This window comes from Panthera leo, chromosome B1, assembly GCF_018350215.1.
Source record: "Panthera leo isolate Ple1 chromosome B1, P.leo_Ple1_pat1.1, whole genome shotgun sequence".
NCBI classification, from domain to species: domain Eukaryota; kingdom Metazoa; phylum Chordata; class Mammalia; order Carnivora; family Felidae; genus Panthera; species Panthera leo.
The window spans coordinates 98,898,354-98,915,016 of record NC_056682.1 but is presented as its reverse complement, the minus strand read 5'-3'; the positions used below and the strand labels follow the sequence as shown (position 1 = coordinate 98,915,016).

General features: G+C 35.3%; 1 protein-coding gene across 1 annotated transcript in view; it reads left to right on the top strand.

The window, feature by feature from the left end:
- FAT4 (FAT atypical cadherin 4) overlaps positions 1-16,663 on the top strand; it is a 179,767-nt gene that overhangs the window by 95,914 nt on the left and 67,190 nt on the right. The window contains exons 5-6 of the mRNA XM_042935547.1: positions 3,142-4,064; positions 5,139-5,313. Of these exons, the coding sequence (XP_042791481.1) occupies positions 3,142-4,064; positions 5,139-5,313 (1,098 nt within the window). The remainder of the gene's footprint in view (positions 1-3,141; positions 4,065-5,138; positions 5,314-16,663) is intronic.

The window sequence follows — 16,663 nt, the reverse complement described above, 5'->3', positions numbered from 1 at the left end:
GTTATTATCTAATATCAATATTTGTCATTATGAACCTGAATATAAAATCAAATTTTTCTTTTTTTGTAATTCTTGTTAAAGTTTAATACTTACTACTTACCCCACCCAACTGCCTCACCATACTTTTTTTCCTTAAAAAAAAGAGGCTGTTCTGCTGTTTACAAGGAGGCTATAACGTCTTGGTATCACATTCTCTTTTTGCCTCTGAAATGTAGTTGTTTACTCAAGGAAGTGGCAAATATGGTGGACCAGAGTGTTCAGATCCTTGATTTAATTGCTTGAATTCCAATTGATTTATGTAGAAATGCTAGGCCATCACTTTGTAGCCATGTGTGATTTTGTCAGTTTTTCTAATTTCTTTTGATCTTGGGCATGAAAGATTTTATATGCTTTCACAGAGCTAAATTTTATATCTCTGCTTGTTGGTATTATTTTATCCAGATGTTTTCATAGCTTTTTCTCAGTAATAATTGTGTCTGAATTTGTGCCTCAAAGAATAGGAATTCAATATTTACTGATGGGTTTAGCCATAAAAAATGCAGAAAATTTCCTTAGTAAAAAACGACTTACAAGTATATTAAAAATATATAATATACATCTTTTAAATTAAATGTCTTTTTAGGGATATATAGGTGTATATATTTTCTGAAATAAGAAATATATAAAATATTATATATATAAAATCTCTATATATTGAACCAATTGATGGAAATTTTTTTGCACCAGTTGATGGAACTTTTTCTTCCCCCATCCTTTGAATTTAAAGTCAAAGGATGGGGGCGCCTGGGTGGCGCAGTCGGTTAAGCGTCCGACTTCAGCCAGGTCACGATCTCGCGGTCCGTGAGTTCGAGCCCCGCGTCGGCTCTGGGCTGATGGCTCGGAGCCTGGAACCTGTTTCCGATTCTGTGTCTCCCTCTCTCTCTGCCCCTCCCCCGTTCATGCTCTGTCTCTCTCTGTCCCAAAAATAAATAAAAAACGTTGAAAAAAATTAAAAAAAAAAAAATAAAGTCAAAGGTTGAAGTAGACTGTTGACCTTGTTCAATCCAGATCTTAAAATTCTCTTTATCTCCTCCTGGTAAATTGACCTTTGACTCCCATTAGCTTTATTTATTCATATTTTTCCGGATCTTCAGAGTCCTAATTATTCTGAACTTTACACTGGTTGTTCACTTCTGAATAGTTTTAAATAAACTATAAATATTAAAAGCCACAACTCACAATGAGGAGGAAAATCTACCTTTTCAAAGATCTATTCAATCCTGGAGATTTTTATGAATAAGTCAGTGTCTGAAAGTTATTTTCATAAAAATTTCTTCTCTATATCAACATATAGACAAAGGACATTAGATAGAGACCATAAAATCACAGGGAAAGAGTAATTCTAACATGTTTCTTTTTTTTAAGAGCAGGCAATCCTTAGCTGGTAGAAAAGAAAATACCATTACTCAACTAAAACTTGCCTTCACAAGGAACATGACAAGTTTCAAAAAACGGTAAACGCTAACTTAAGTAGGGGCGTCTGGGTGGCTCAGTCGGTTAAGGGTCTGACCTTGGCTCAGGTCATGATCTCATGGTTTGCGAGTTCAAGTCCCACATCGGGCTCTGTGCTGACAGCTCAGAGCCTGGATCCTGCTTCAGATTCTGTGTCTCTTTCTCTTTCTGCCCCTCCCCTGCTCAGACTCTGTCTCTGTCTCTCAAAAATAAATAAACATTGAAAAAAAGTTTAAAAAAAAAAGCGCTAACTCAAGTAGTAATAGGCTTCTAAGAAAGAGTATTTTTCAAGAAAAAAAAAAAAAGAGAAAAAGAGTGATCAAATTGCTTTAGAAGACTCTTGGGACAGACTAGATATCATTTCTGACACCTGAATAGTTTGTTTTTTGTTTTTTGTTTTTTGTTTTTAAGTAATCTCTAAACCCAACATGGGGCTTGAACCAACCCTGAGATTAAGAGTCACATGCTCTAGTGACTGAGCCAGCCAAGCACCCCTGATGCCTAAACAGTTTAAATTAACTTCAGAAAAATAGGAACTATTTGTCAGCAATTAACATAACTCAACAGATTTTCCCTAGCATAAAATCCGAGAGTATAAAATCCTTGTTGAGAATGAATTATCTAGATACATGCAATGTTTCTTAACAACACTTAGAATATCCAACAGTGTCCCAACATCTTTAGGAAGAGATATAAAAATGTGCGTAGCATTATGCACAAGTGAAGAAAACATAAATCTGGGGCAAGAAATCTGATTTCTTTTTGTTTTCACTGCTTCTCTGTTATTTACTTTCAAATTATTTACTAAAAACAATTGACCAATCCATTCCCCACATCATTTTTGTGAGAATATTCTCTGCAGTCATTTTCTGAAATAGGAAATTATATATTATTTTTTATAATTAAGAAGTGACACATGTTGTAAGAAAAATATATAAAATAGTATCTAAATATAGCCCAATAATATAGGGTGAGCATTTATATTTGCAGCCTTTTATGTGTAACTTTACTGCTAACATTTCCTTCAAAGAATACTTTTAAAACACATTAAGTGTACATAATAAAATCTGAGAGAGAATTATTTTCACAAAGGGCATGAGCCAGATGCTTAATAAGAATTAAAAAGTATTTATTGGTTCTGACAAGAAATGTAAAAGTAGGCTTAAAACATGACTAATGCCATACATCAGAAAATTTTATTACCCTTCTCTGAAAATTGGTGTCAACCTCAATAAATTACTGAAGTTCTAAATGTTTGGCTAATAGTATAGACTGTGGCACTGTTAATGTTGAACCCTCAGGAACCATTTGATAGAAATAAGAAAGTATATAGAAAAATATTCGCTCTCTGGAATATTTTTCTCCTTTCTAATTTTGTAATTTAACATTTCAACATCGTAGTAAATTGTAGGCATTATATAGACCATTTGTTCACCAGATTGTAAACATCTTTTCAGAACAAAAGTTAACAGACAAGGAATTATGTGTATGCATTACTTACAAAACAATTAACTGTGGCTAAATCATCCAAAGTTGTGTTTGGGGCATCATATATCAAATATGCAAAGTTTTATGCCAGAATGTTTGGTACAACTTGGTCTGTAATCAGCACACATTCAAGAAAATTTAATGTTTTCCCTTCCATTTCAGGCATCAACTCCCAGTTGGCTTATAGCATTGCTTCAGGTGATAGCCTCGGTCAGTTTACAGTGGACAAGAATGGTGTACTGAAAGTCCTTAAAAGTTTGGATCGGGAAAGTCAGTCCTTCTACAACCTGGTTGTTCAAGCACATGACCTGCCACAACTTCCAGCCTCCAGATTCACAAGCACTGCCCATGTCTCCATTATTTTGTTGGATGTAAACGATAATCCACCAACATTTCTTTCCCCTAAATTGACATACATTCCAGAAAACACACCTATTGATACTATTGTTTTCAAAGCTCAAGCAACTGACCCAGACAGTGGCCCAAACAGCTATATTGAATACACCCTGCTGAACCCTTTGGGAAACAAGTTCAGTATTGGGACCATTGATGGTGAAGTGAGGCTCACTGGAGAACTGGATAGAGAAGAGGTTTCTAATTACACTCTAACAGTGGTGGCTACAGACAAAGGTCAACCAGCTCTCTCTTCATCTACAGAAGTTGTAGTTATGGTGCTTGATATCAATGACAACAACCCTGTTTTTGTGCAGGCCTTGTATAAAGTGGAGATTAATGAGAACACACTTACTGGAACAGATATAATACAAGTATACGCAGCAGATGGAGATGAAGGTACAAATGGACAGGTTCGCTATGGCATTGTTGATGGTAATGCCAATCAGGAATTTCGCATCGACTCTGTCACAGGTGCCATCACTGTGGCTAAGCCTTTGGATAGAGAAAAAACTCCTACTTACTCACTAACTGTTCAGGCAACAGATCGGGGAAGTAACCCCAGAACTGACACCTGCACTGTCAGCATTGTTCTACTGGATATTAATGATTTTGTTCCCATGTTTGAGCTATCTCCATATTCTGTAAATGTCCCTGAGAATTTAGGGACACTGCCCAGAACAATTCTTCAGGTCAGTGTATTTAAATAAAATAAATACTATGTTCACTATAAGACATCTAATTTAAAAGTCAACACTCGGGGCGCCTGGGTGGCTCAGTCAGGTGAGTGTCTGGCTTGAGCTCAGGTTGTGATCTCTTGGTTCATGGGTTTGAGCCCCACGTAGGGCTCTGTACTGTACAGCACAGCTGTTTTGGGTTCTGTGTCTCCTTCTCTCTCTGCTCCTCCCCTGCTTGTGCCCTGTCTCTCTCTCAAAAATAAATAAACATGAAAACTTTTTCAAAAATAAATAAATATCAACCCTCTCCTACAGTGTTCATGCTTCACCCACTCTCTTCCTCATTGTCTCCATAAATGCTTACCTGCAGATACAGGAAATCTCGAAAAGGAAAGGTTTATAAAAACTATACCCAAGAACTTCCTGATTTCCTCCTCATAGATTAAAATATCACATTACAATTATGTTCTTTTGTGGATACTCATGTTGCACACTTTTATGTATTTGTGTATTTTGAATTGTTTCACTATAACAGTAATATCTAAACATAGTGAGAAGATAAAATGATGTAAATGTTTGAAAACTTGTTTACAAAAATTCTACTTGCTCGCCTCCTTACCTAGATGGAACTTTTGTTAAAAATTTTTGTGAAGCTTTCCAAAAATACTATAAGTTGATTTTATATATAGTTTTACACAAATAATACATACTACTCTGTACCATTTTTACTTTTTACTCGAAACTTAAAAATGTGTCTCAGGAACCTTTTAATATTGGTACATATGACTTTATCTCATTTTATTTAAGTTTATTTATTTATTTTGAGAGAGGGAGTGTGTGAGCAGGGGAGGGGCAGAGACAGAGGAAATGGGAGAATCCCAAGCAGGCTCCAAGCTGTCAGCGGGGAGCCTGATGAAGGGCCCGATCCCACTACTGTGAGATCATGACCTGAGCCAAAATCAAGAGTCAGATGATTAACTGACTACCCAGATGCCTCTACCCCATTATTTTTAATGATACATTTTATTTTGTGGTGGACATTGTGTTAGATTTATTCACATTCCTGGCATGTATTATTCTCTCCTACAGGTGGTGGCAAGAGATGATGATCAAGGTCCTAATAGCAAACTCTCATATGTTCTATTTGGTGGTAATGAAGACAATGCTTTTACTCTCTCAGCTAGCGGAGAACTTCGAGTAACACAGAGTTTGGACCGTGAGACAAAGGAACACTTTGTCTTGATGATCACAGCTACAGATTCAGGTACGCCTTGTCTGGTTATGAAGAATTTCTTCACAGTATAAATAAATAAAAGTATATTTGTCTACCATGAAATTAAACATTTATTGAAGAATTTATGAATTCTTGGCACTCCAATTGTATCTATATAATTTATAGCAGATATATCACTTTGTGAAATTTGTGTATAAATATCTAAGTGATAAAGGCTTGAGTACAATACAAACAGGGCTCTATTCCTGTAAGACCAAATGTTTCCCTGCCCACTTGGCCATCACTTTTGAGGGTAATTTGATACTCTACCAATTGAGCCATGAGGCATTTCAAGCACTTTCAGCTTTAAAACATTCAATGGTTCTAACTGGCCATAGTGGGTAATAAAGTGGGTCCAGAGTTCTTCATTAGTCGTCTAGGTTTTGTAAGTAGCCATAATAGGCATTTGATGAAGCCCCACAGAGCTCCAAAAGGAGTATCAGTGAGAACCTGGCATCCTCACTGAGTTAGCAGCATAGTGACTACCATAGAAATAATGAAAAACAGTATATGCTAGCATTTAATGTCTGTAAGCAGTAGTTATGTAAAGTTGTATAGCAGGTGGTACAAAATACAATCTATTAAAAAATAATATTACTATTTACCACCATTTTGTTTTGCATATATTGAGTCTCTAAATACTGAAACTTCTAATTCAAAATTGAAATAATTAAAAATTTGTCAAAGGAATGTTATGCCTTGAAGAAAGTATGTATTGCTTAAATATTTGTTGAATAAATGATTGAATGAATGAATTGATCATTGAATTCCAGAGGCATTAATGAATCATGAAACATTGCCTTATGTGACATTCATTTATAAAAATAGCCACACAACTTATTATTTAAGGATTAAAGAATTTGATAATGTTGACATAGTTTCTAAAATTTTGTTGAAATTGCTTTAAGGCAAAGAGATTTGTTGGAACCTCAAAGGACTAAAATTATATCTATATCTACGTATATAATTTTGTATTCATGAATACAGTATATATTCATGTAGATTTGTGGATACTGATACAGAAGAACAATTTTGAGTTTACAACTGTCCTCGTTTTACTGTTGTTGAAAGGTTTTTGATGAACATGGCATTAAGTTTTTGTTATATATGACCAATTTTGGAGTATACAATATATTGTTTCAGGTCACCACTTCTCATAAAAGAGCAGGGGATTTTGAGATTACAAGTCATGATCGATTTATATTCGGTATTCAGATGATAGTGCCAATGATTATTAATTCAGGTGGCTCTTATATATTATTTGCCATTTACTCTTGGGATTGTCATTATCTGAGACTATTGCCTACAGAGAAAACCACAGTCTCTGCCTTTTTGAAAATATGTGTGAATGACCATGTTATATTTTTGCAAACTATAAAATCCTGAGGAATAATGAACAGAATATGGTGTGGTAACCATGTAAAGTTTAAACCAAGTTTATCTGAAACATGTTTTATTATGTGCATAGTCAGTAATGTGCTTCATGGTCAGTTGGCACAAAGGGTAAGCATTCTTATGTAAGAAATACAGTCACTACTACATTGCTCATATCAATCCAGTATTTCAATAGTCACTTGGATAGAAGAGAGAAAAAAAATGAGTAGACACTGGTAGTCAGATATTTACAACCAAGGTTTTATTACTAAAACACCCCAGTCTTAGCTTCCTTCTCCAGTTAGTACTGGAAATGTGTGGTCAGTTCTATGCATGCGTGAAAACATAGCCTTTGTAAAAGTGAAGTGGGGAAGGAGAAACCAGGACCAGAAATCTGGCTAAGGCATCAGTCACTATAAAACCTGTGCACAGAATGTGTGTCACAGAGAAGTCATCCCTGGGTGGGAAGCAGGATGTGATTGCAAGAGTTAGGTTGCAGCGCAGGGTGATCTGGGATGAGCGGGCACAGCCCACAAGTTCTCCATCAGAGGATTTGTACTTTGGAATATTCTAAGTCAAAAATCATGGTAGAGAAAGAATGTAACCATGTAGACAAGAGTGCTTGTTTTCAACCAGGGGATTCTGAGAATTTAAATTATTTTTATATGTCTATGTAGTCAAGGGGTGGTGGATATTGTGAAGAAGAAGGAAATTTACATATATATATATCCATATCTATATCTATATCTATATATCTATATCTATATCTATATCCATCTGTGTCATGCAGTATAACAGGTTTTACAGACATTAACCCATTTTTATACATCACTTTTCTTTATCATCTCAAAACCTTGCATGTTACTTTGATTTTACTTACAGTAAACCCAAACTCAGTGTGGTTAAATAATTTGCTCAGGATCACACAGCTATGTGGCAAAGTATGATTCAGACCTTAGCATAGCTTACTTGCTTACTTGCAAGTTCAGAGTATACTGAATTTTTAGTGTGTAGGCAAAGTCAAATTTGAAAAAAATAATATTGATTGCCAAAATCATTTTATTTGCAAACCAAAACTTAGTATTAATCTGTATAATAAAATGATAAAAACTTTTACTTTGAATCTATCTCAGTTTGAATTCTGGTTCTGTCATAATTTTCTTTGTGATTCAGGTAAGATGTACTATCTCTCTCAATTTCAGTATCTTCTTCATTACAATTGGGATAATAATAACTAGAAAGTAGTTTATTATAAGGTTTAATTGATACAACCTATGTTAAATTGCTAAATATGCCTATAACATAGTGTATATAATGATTTTAATAAGAATTGTACTTCATACACTTTAAATACTGTAAAATTCTTAGAAATATTTGCCCTGTCCCTTACTACATAAGTATTATTATTAAAAGATGTATAGATGTATTGGTTTCATAAACATTTTTTAAAAATCGTAGTTCACATTAAGTTTCATTTCATACTTTACTACTTTAGAAATTTTTAATTTGTAGCAGATATTTCTTTTCAACTTCCAAAGAATGTATTTTATAGTAAATGTTTCACTATTCAAGAAGACCACAGATTTTTAAAACTATAGTTCAACCAAAATACAGTTAAAGAGGATTTTGTGGACTGACCAGCAAAGTTAACCATCACTTGTAGTGCTATTTCTCCATCAAAATGACAATATGGAAGGGACATTTCATTTGGGGAAAAAAAACAAAAACAAAAACAAAGACAAAAAATAAAAAACAAAAAAACAAAAACCTTGAAATGATAGAGCTAAAAGTGTTTTCTTCTAATAGACGTGGGTGAATGAGCCTGTTAGGAGTAACTTTCACGAGGAGGAGATTCAATAAAACATTGATCTACATGTGCAGACTATGCAAGAACCAAGCCCTGGTTCCAGCGAGTCAAACTGATGCCATCAGCCTTGAGTCTGAGGAAAATTGGGGATCTAAAATTCTTAATATCAGGACAAATAATAGAAGTATAACTCTAATTTCTAGAAAGGATTATTGGCACTACATGAGAAATGGAAAGACCATGTATATATTGATCCTGCCAAATACTGAGATAGGAGTATTAATAAGTTATGGAAATTCAGATTATCAGTAAAATTAAGGTATTCGGAAGTTTGTCATTTAGTGCCTTAAATATGGTGTTAGAGAGCATGATGGGAGATGTAAATGAGATTCAGCATTTTGGCAGCCTGGAAATTAGAGAATTTCTTAAAAAAATTTTTTTTTATGTTTATTTATTTATTTATTTATTTTTTAATGTTTATTTATTTTTGAGACAGAGAGAGACAGAGCATGAATGGGGGAGGGGCAGAGAGAGAGGGAGACACAGAATCGGAAGCAGGCTCCAGGCTCTGAGCCATCAGCCCAGAGCCCGACGCGGGGCTCGAACTCACGAACCTTGAGATCGTGACCTGAGCTGAAGTCGGACGCTCAACCGACTGAGCCACCCAGGCGCCCCAATGTTTATTTATTTTTAAGAATGAGAGAGATGGAGCGTGAGCAGGGAAGGGGCAGAGAGAGAGGGAGACACAGAATCCAAGGCAGGCTCCAAGCTCTGAGCTAGCAACACAGAGCCCGATGCGGTACTTGAGCTCACAGAACTGAGATCATGACCTGAGCTGAAGTTGAACACCTAACCAACTGAGCTACCCAGGCACCCTGAGAATTTCTTAAACTTTGTCCGAAAGTACAGATTTTGATGAGAGTGTTTTTTTTTTTTTTTTTTTTTTTTGAGTTGCCCTGATATGAGCTCATGTGTCTGAGGCTCCTAGACAAAAAGTACTTAGTTAAGTATCTGAAGATCACTTAATATGGATCATGTAGAAAACAATCAGAAGTTGTGTGGGAAGTTGTACTGAATTATTTTAAAGTCATTAAAACTCCTATGTGACAATGATTTTATATGCCATTAATTTGCATACTTTGGGTATCACAAATAAACCATTTTTGTGAGAGAACATGAGTTTGAGGTATCAGGCTTAAGAATCTGCCGTTTAATCTTGCATTCCAACCATGAAGTTTCTGACACAAGATTTAAAATACAGATTCACTTCTTTGATTTAAAAGTCAAATTGGTAGGTGACATGAGAAAACTCAGAAAAATATGGCAGCTTTAGATCCCAGATGCCATGTTATTCTCAAATTTGCCATGTTCTAAGGACCAGGAAATATCAAAGCATTCTAAACAAGAAAAAAGTTTGACAGTTTTATTCTAGCCCACAAATTACTTTCCCATTGCTTTTTAAAAATTCTTACCTGTGGCAGCCCAGAGATAGGTCAACTCTGGCAATATGGCAATACTTGAATCAGCTGTTTTTGTTTTGTTTTGTTTTTGTTTTTGTTTTTGTTTTTGTTTTTGTTTTTGTTTTTATCAGCAAACCTTTAAATCTTTTAATATTTTTGGGAGAGAAAATATTAGCATTGCACTCTCATTTTATTTTTATTTACTGACTGCATGAGTATAAATCAGCACATCTGGAAACTCTCTAACTACTCCTGTCTACTGCTTAAAATGAGCTACAACCACACTATCACGTGTGGGGGGGCTGAATGTTACATTGCTAAATAACAAAACCAGAACAGAGTAAGATAATTCGACCTCATTTTTTTCCTATAGGCTTAAATTATTAAATGGTAATGTAATGGGTTGAAAGTATAACTCAGAATAATATTTTGTGTATAATTAAAAATATAAATATTCCCCTTAATTCTGTATTCCTGTTATTTTTTCTAGAAATAGAAATAGTTTGTACCAAGTACCAATTCCTAGGAGGCTAAAGCTTCAGCTTGGCACAGTAATGCAGGTACTACAGAGAACCTATCACTATGTGGTTGCTTTTAAGAGGGGCGTTGGCTATAAAGCAGTTAATGCCCTTCACATGATTTAGCATTCTCTTCCCAAGTAGCCTTCCTTATAAGAGTCTTCCTTACCATTGTCTTATATATGCAATAAATAAAATAATATGACTTTAATGTAGTAAGTTGCAGTGAATTATCAGGGAGCCCAAAGCAATAACTTAAAAAATTAATTCAGAGAATTAAGTTACAAAATGGAAGTATAGCCTGAGGTAAATACATAGTTTTGTAGCTAAACTGAAGTTCACATCTCACCTCTGCCATTTCTTAGCCACATAACCTTGGTTAAGTTACCTTCATGTTCATATTGATAAAATGAATATACCAATTTCTACATGAAAAGCTTACTGGCAGAAATAAATATGAGAATGATTTACTTTTAGGTTTAATATTAGTCAGCTTGTTTGCTGAACATCTCAAGCTCAGTAAGCCCAGATAAAATTTTTTGACTCCCTACCCTCCATAAATTTCTCTTTGTCCACAATTTCCCAATTGCTGTTATCCTTCTTCGTTCCCTTTTCTCCATATCCCCACATTCAACAACTGCATTGGCAAGTAGATTTCTTCCTTAAAAAGATATTGAAAAATATCCTGAATTTTTCCACTTTCTTCATTTCCACTACCAACACCTTGGTCTAAGCCAGGACTAATATAATAACTCCCTAACTGCCTAACTTTTCTCCCCAAAGTACGTTCTTCAAGCATCTAATGAACTTTGAAACTATAAATTAGATCATCATGCCCTATCGCTTGCTTAAAAACACTCCAGTGTTTCTGAGAATAAAGCCTGAACTTCTCACCATGACACATAGCATTCAGTGACCTGGCCTCTGTCCACCTCTCTGACTTGGTCTTTCCCCACCCACTGCCACCTTTATCAGGCACCTGCCTTCCCGAACTGGGCAGGCTCAGCCACTGTCACCTCCAGCTCTGCATTCAGTGTCATCGTGTTGATGGGTTGACATCAGCCAGTGTGGAAACATTTGACACACAGAAACCAGTAAATGTCACCAATCAGGTGACTTGCTTCTGGAGAGTAGTTGCCATCACTTTTATTGCAAATTGCCAATGTCAGATAATCTGGCCTTTAAAAATTGACAACCTTCTCCTGCCTTTGCCCCCATGTTCAGGTACTTCACTCTGTCTAAAGTGTTCTACCCTGTAGCTGGCTTTTTCTTTTTTCTTTTCTTTTTTAAGGCCAGACACATTCATGTTTTAGTCATTCTGCCATTATATCTAGGTGAGATGTCAACTTCTCATAAAAGACTTATCTTTTTTTTCTTTTTTTTTTAATGTTTACTTATTTTTGAGAGAAAGAAAGAGAGAGAGAGACAAAGTGCATGCAGGAGAAGGGGAGAGAGAGAGAGGGAGACACGGAATCCAAAGCAGGTTCCAGGCTCTGAACTGTCAGCACAAAGCCCAACGTGGGGCTCGAACTCACAAACCGTGAGATTTTAATATGAGCCAAAGTCGGACACCTAACTGACTGAGCCACCCAGGCACCCCTCAGAAAGGACTTATCTGACCACCAATCTAATGTAATCCCCTCTCTCCAGTTTTACTATCACTTTGCCTTGTTGTGATTTTGTCTTAAAACCAATTATTATCTGAAAATCTAATATCATACATGAGTGTGTGGAGTAATCAAACTCTATCAATAGATATCCTTCCAATAGAATGTAACTTCCTAAGTCTTGTGCAAAAATGAATTGCCAGAGGGGCACCTGTGTGGCTCAGTAGGTTAAGCATCTCACTCTTGGTTTTGGCTCAGGTCATGATCTCATAGTTTTGTGAGTTTGAGCCCCATGTCAGGCTCTGGACCGACAGCGCGAAGCCTGCTTGGGATTCTCTCTCTGCTCCTCTCCCACTCGTGCTGTCTCTGCCTTTCTCAAAATAAATGAATAAACTTAAAAAAAAATTAATTGCCAGAAACACCCAGAACAGAACCTGTGACATAACAGGTGCTTACTAAACATTTGTTAAATGATAAAATGATTTAATGGGTAAAAAGTCATGATAATCAATCATCACCATTTTGTTATTTTAATATGCAACTGTTAATTCATATTTTATTTACCAGGATTTTAGTTTATTGTTGTATATTTATCACTTGCAGATTTTTCAAAGGTCCTACCAAAAGGAAAAGCACCAATCTTTGTAAACTCATGGCTGAAATTCCAGAAGTTTTTCTACATTGGTTGTGGTCATTCAAATTGACCTCTGCTTTGAAAAAACAGCACAAGTGTTTAAGGCTCTGGAGTGTTTAGTGTGATGTGATAAATTGCAGTCATATGTAAGGACCCAGTGAAGCATTTTATGGCTTTAATTCAGTTTCAGATACTTAAAATATTGGTTGAGCTATGTTCTCATGACTTTCCCTTGAACCTTCTGGATCTCATTCAATTCTGTTATCTATTAGATGTTTCTAGGTAGGTCTTGTTCTACTCTCTGCTGTGCCCCCTACCTTTTCTTAATTTAATTCACTAATTCAAAATCTGCATAAGAAGAAATTATGTGCATTTGAAGTGTTACCATTTAGCAATTCTTTAATACATGGGCTTCCCAAAACAAAACAAAAAAAAAGTGTGAGCCTTCCATATCACTCAAATACCCAGCACCTTTTTAGCTATAGAAATATGTCACACGTATGGTATTTAGCTTCACATGGCTTAATAATAAGGGCCTATGACTCTTCATATAAACGTAATATGAAAACTTTCACTTGTTTTGACTTTTGTCATGGGAATTTTGGTGTTTAGATAAACTGTTCCAATAGATATACATTTATACAAGTAATTTTTTCAGGTTTGATATATATATATGTATATACATACATTCTTTTAATGCAAGATTATTTTCTGCCCTCACCAGAAATTTTAGAATCTGTGAGTCATTACTGTCTGCCACTACTCTTTCAGGGAACTGAATTAGTGTGTGAAAAAACATTAAAACAAGGTGATATGACAATAGAGGGATGTTTGTTGTATTTCAGTGTGTAATATGGAAGGATTTTGAAAGAGAACTACATATGAAACACTTTCAAATTAGAAAAATTGGACTTAAAATAATAATTTTATAGCCAGAGGACTTCTTGGAGATGAACCAGACCATTTTCTTTATATTTGAGATAAGAAAAGTGAGGCCTGGAATAATTAGGCAGTTTGCCAGAACTTGAAGAATGAGACTGACAGAGTCAAGAACAATATCAAGGATTTCTGCCTGTTAACTGAGTTCTTGTTCATGTATACTGTATTTATGAATTAGGATCTGCTGACTCTCTGAATAACACAGACTTCCAAAAATGCAATTTTAATAAAGCTCTTCTTCTTATATGTTGTTCATTGTACTCTAATGAATAAGACATTTAACTGTTATTTTTATTTTTCCAAATACATTGAATCAATGTTCAAAATATTTTTACGTGAAGCCAAATTAATTAGAATCAGTAATTTCAATATTGATCTTTTGAAAATAGGCTTAAATTTAGCCATTGTTCAAGTTAAATTGCTAGGTAGGAGAAGATACAAAAAAATTCATTAGAATTTCCAGGTAGAAGATGAGAATATTATCAATGATCCCTGCCAGCTGTCATTTTGCATTTATTAAAATCAAACCATGAAGCTAATTTTTTAAGGTATTTATTTGTGTGTGTGTGTGTGTGTGTGTGTGTGTGAGAGAGAGAGAGAGAGAGAGAGAGAGAGAGCATGAATGGGGAAGGGGCAGAGAGAGAGGGAGACACAGAATGTGAAGCAGGCTCCAGGCTGTAAACTGTCAGCACAGAGCCCGGCACAAGGCTCAAACTCACAAACCACGAGATCATGACCTGAGCCAAGGTTGGATGCTTAACTGACTGAGCCACCCAAGCGCCCCCATGAAGCTAATTTAATAGACCTTATAAGTGAATTCTGATTACAGTCAATGAGATTCTTCTGCTTCTATAGGCTATATTAATGTGTAACAAGCATCTTGATATTGTGTTGTTATGAAGTTAAATAAAGCAGGTTAAGTGGCACAGAGTGAGGAACTGGAGGATAGTATAGTCAAGAAAGTGAAATGTGGAAATCTAGGGAAACAGTGTTGCTGGCAGATGAAACAGCCCTGAGGCAAGGATGGAGTTGACCACGCCTAGAGAACTGCAAGAGGTGCTGGATGGCTGGACAAGGGTGAAAAAAAGACACTCTTGGAGGATGGAGGAAGCAGAAGCTAGATCACACAAATGTTTTAGGGCAGGGTAAAGAATTTTAATTTTGTTCAAACAAAGAGGTGAAGCCCTGTTAGGGTTTTGGGCAGAGAGTGCCGAGAGATTTTGGAAAGATCTGGTTTCATGGAGAAGAGATCTGGCTTTGTAGTGGTGGTAAAGAGCAAGAGCAGAAATAGAGATGCTGGTTAAAAGACCATGACAGCAATCCCTGAAGGAGATAATAGTATTTGGCATAAGGTGACGGTGTGGAGGTAACGAGCTAAATATCTTATCCATTTTGAAGATAGAGCTAGTGGGACTCGATGATCGAATAGGAGGCGTGGGAAGTTAGGAAAACAGATGAATCAAACAGGAGTCCTAGAATATTTGCCTTAGAAATTTGGAGACAGGGAGATAGAAGAATTTTAAGATAAATTATCAAGAACTAATTTTTGGATATGGTACATTTTAGATATGAGATATCCAATGGAGATGTCAGGGAGATAGACATGAAAGTTTAGTTCTTAGAGAAGACATTGGGGTAGATACAACGTGGAAAGTCATAAACTTTCCATTCCGTGAATTCTGAGGGCTTGTATGTGCCAGAATTTGTACTATATCATCTCATTTAATCTCATAATGGCACTGTAAATTAGACACTATTATTCCAATTTTATGAATTAAAAGAAAAAAAAATAAAGCTAAGCATTCGAGAAGATAAGCAACTTGGCTTAGCATGCAGCTGTTTTTCAGTGAAAATGGGATTTAAAACTGGTAACCCTGTCAGGGAGAACATTTCTAAACCATTACTCACTGCTTCCACATATTAGCTTGTCTACTGTGATATGTTTTGCATAGACCACATTTATAAGAATTTCCTTTCTTTGGATTAAATGTTATTTTTATATTTAAAAAAAAAACCCTTAAAAACCAAGTGGTTTTTAGCCATTAAAACAGCTTGCAAAATAAGAATATTCATAAATTTGAAATCAAAGGATTGATATTCTCCTTAAATCAGGAAATGCATGTCCAAGGGTTTTAGAAAGTGTAAAACGAGTGTTAGATATTTTTCTAATATACAATATGTGTGATACACACATATGTACACATACAATGAATCAGTTGTGCTATGTGTGTATGTTGGCATTGAATTTGGAGGTGGGAAATTAATCAGTTCACAAATTAAATACATTATTCTTTATCTGTTCTTGGTCTAATATACAAAGGGATATAGAGATATTCTGTGAATAGATTAGACCAAAAAGTTTAGTTATGAAGCATCTATGTGTTAGCATAACTAATAGGTCTGACGGGAAAAGTTCAGTTATTAGCATTTCTAATTAAGGACATTTATCATATGACTGAAAGAAGGCCTAAACTTCATTCTTATGCAGGGATAGAAAATTACTTTTTAATGGAGGGGAAACATGATGCTTTTGCAAAATTTGATTCTAAAAGCTAAAAGGGCTAATAACTATGCTTTATTTTCTTGGTGAAGATATGATGACATTTGAATGAATGCTATCTGTCATATTGTTTAAGCTGAGACAGTCATTGCATTACAAATGGCTCTATAATCAAAAGAGAGGTCAGGAATGTGGAATATGACATTTTACATCGGAAGATAGTTGTTTTTTAAATGTTCCAGAAAGATGGCATTTTGTCAGCATTATTTGTGGGAAAATGTTGAAGAAGAGCTTGCCTTGTGTGTTATGATGAACATTTTTAATAATGAAAATTGCTTGAGAGCTTTCCACAAGGCACCAGTGGTTCCGTAAGTCAGATAGAGTCAGGATTATCTTCAATTACAAAAAAATTAATTGTATTTAACTTGTTGTATATTTGCATCTAAGGCAGTCTTGGTTATTTCCATCAGAGTTGCTGAAAGACATTTTTTTCCACAAGTTA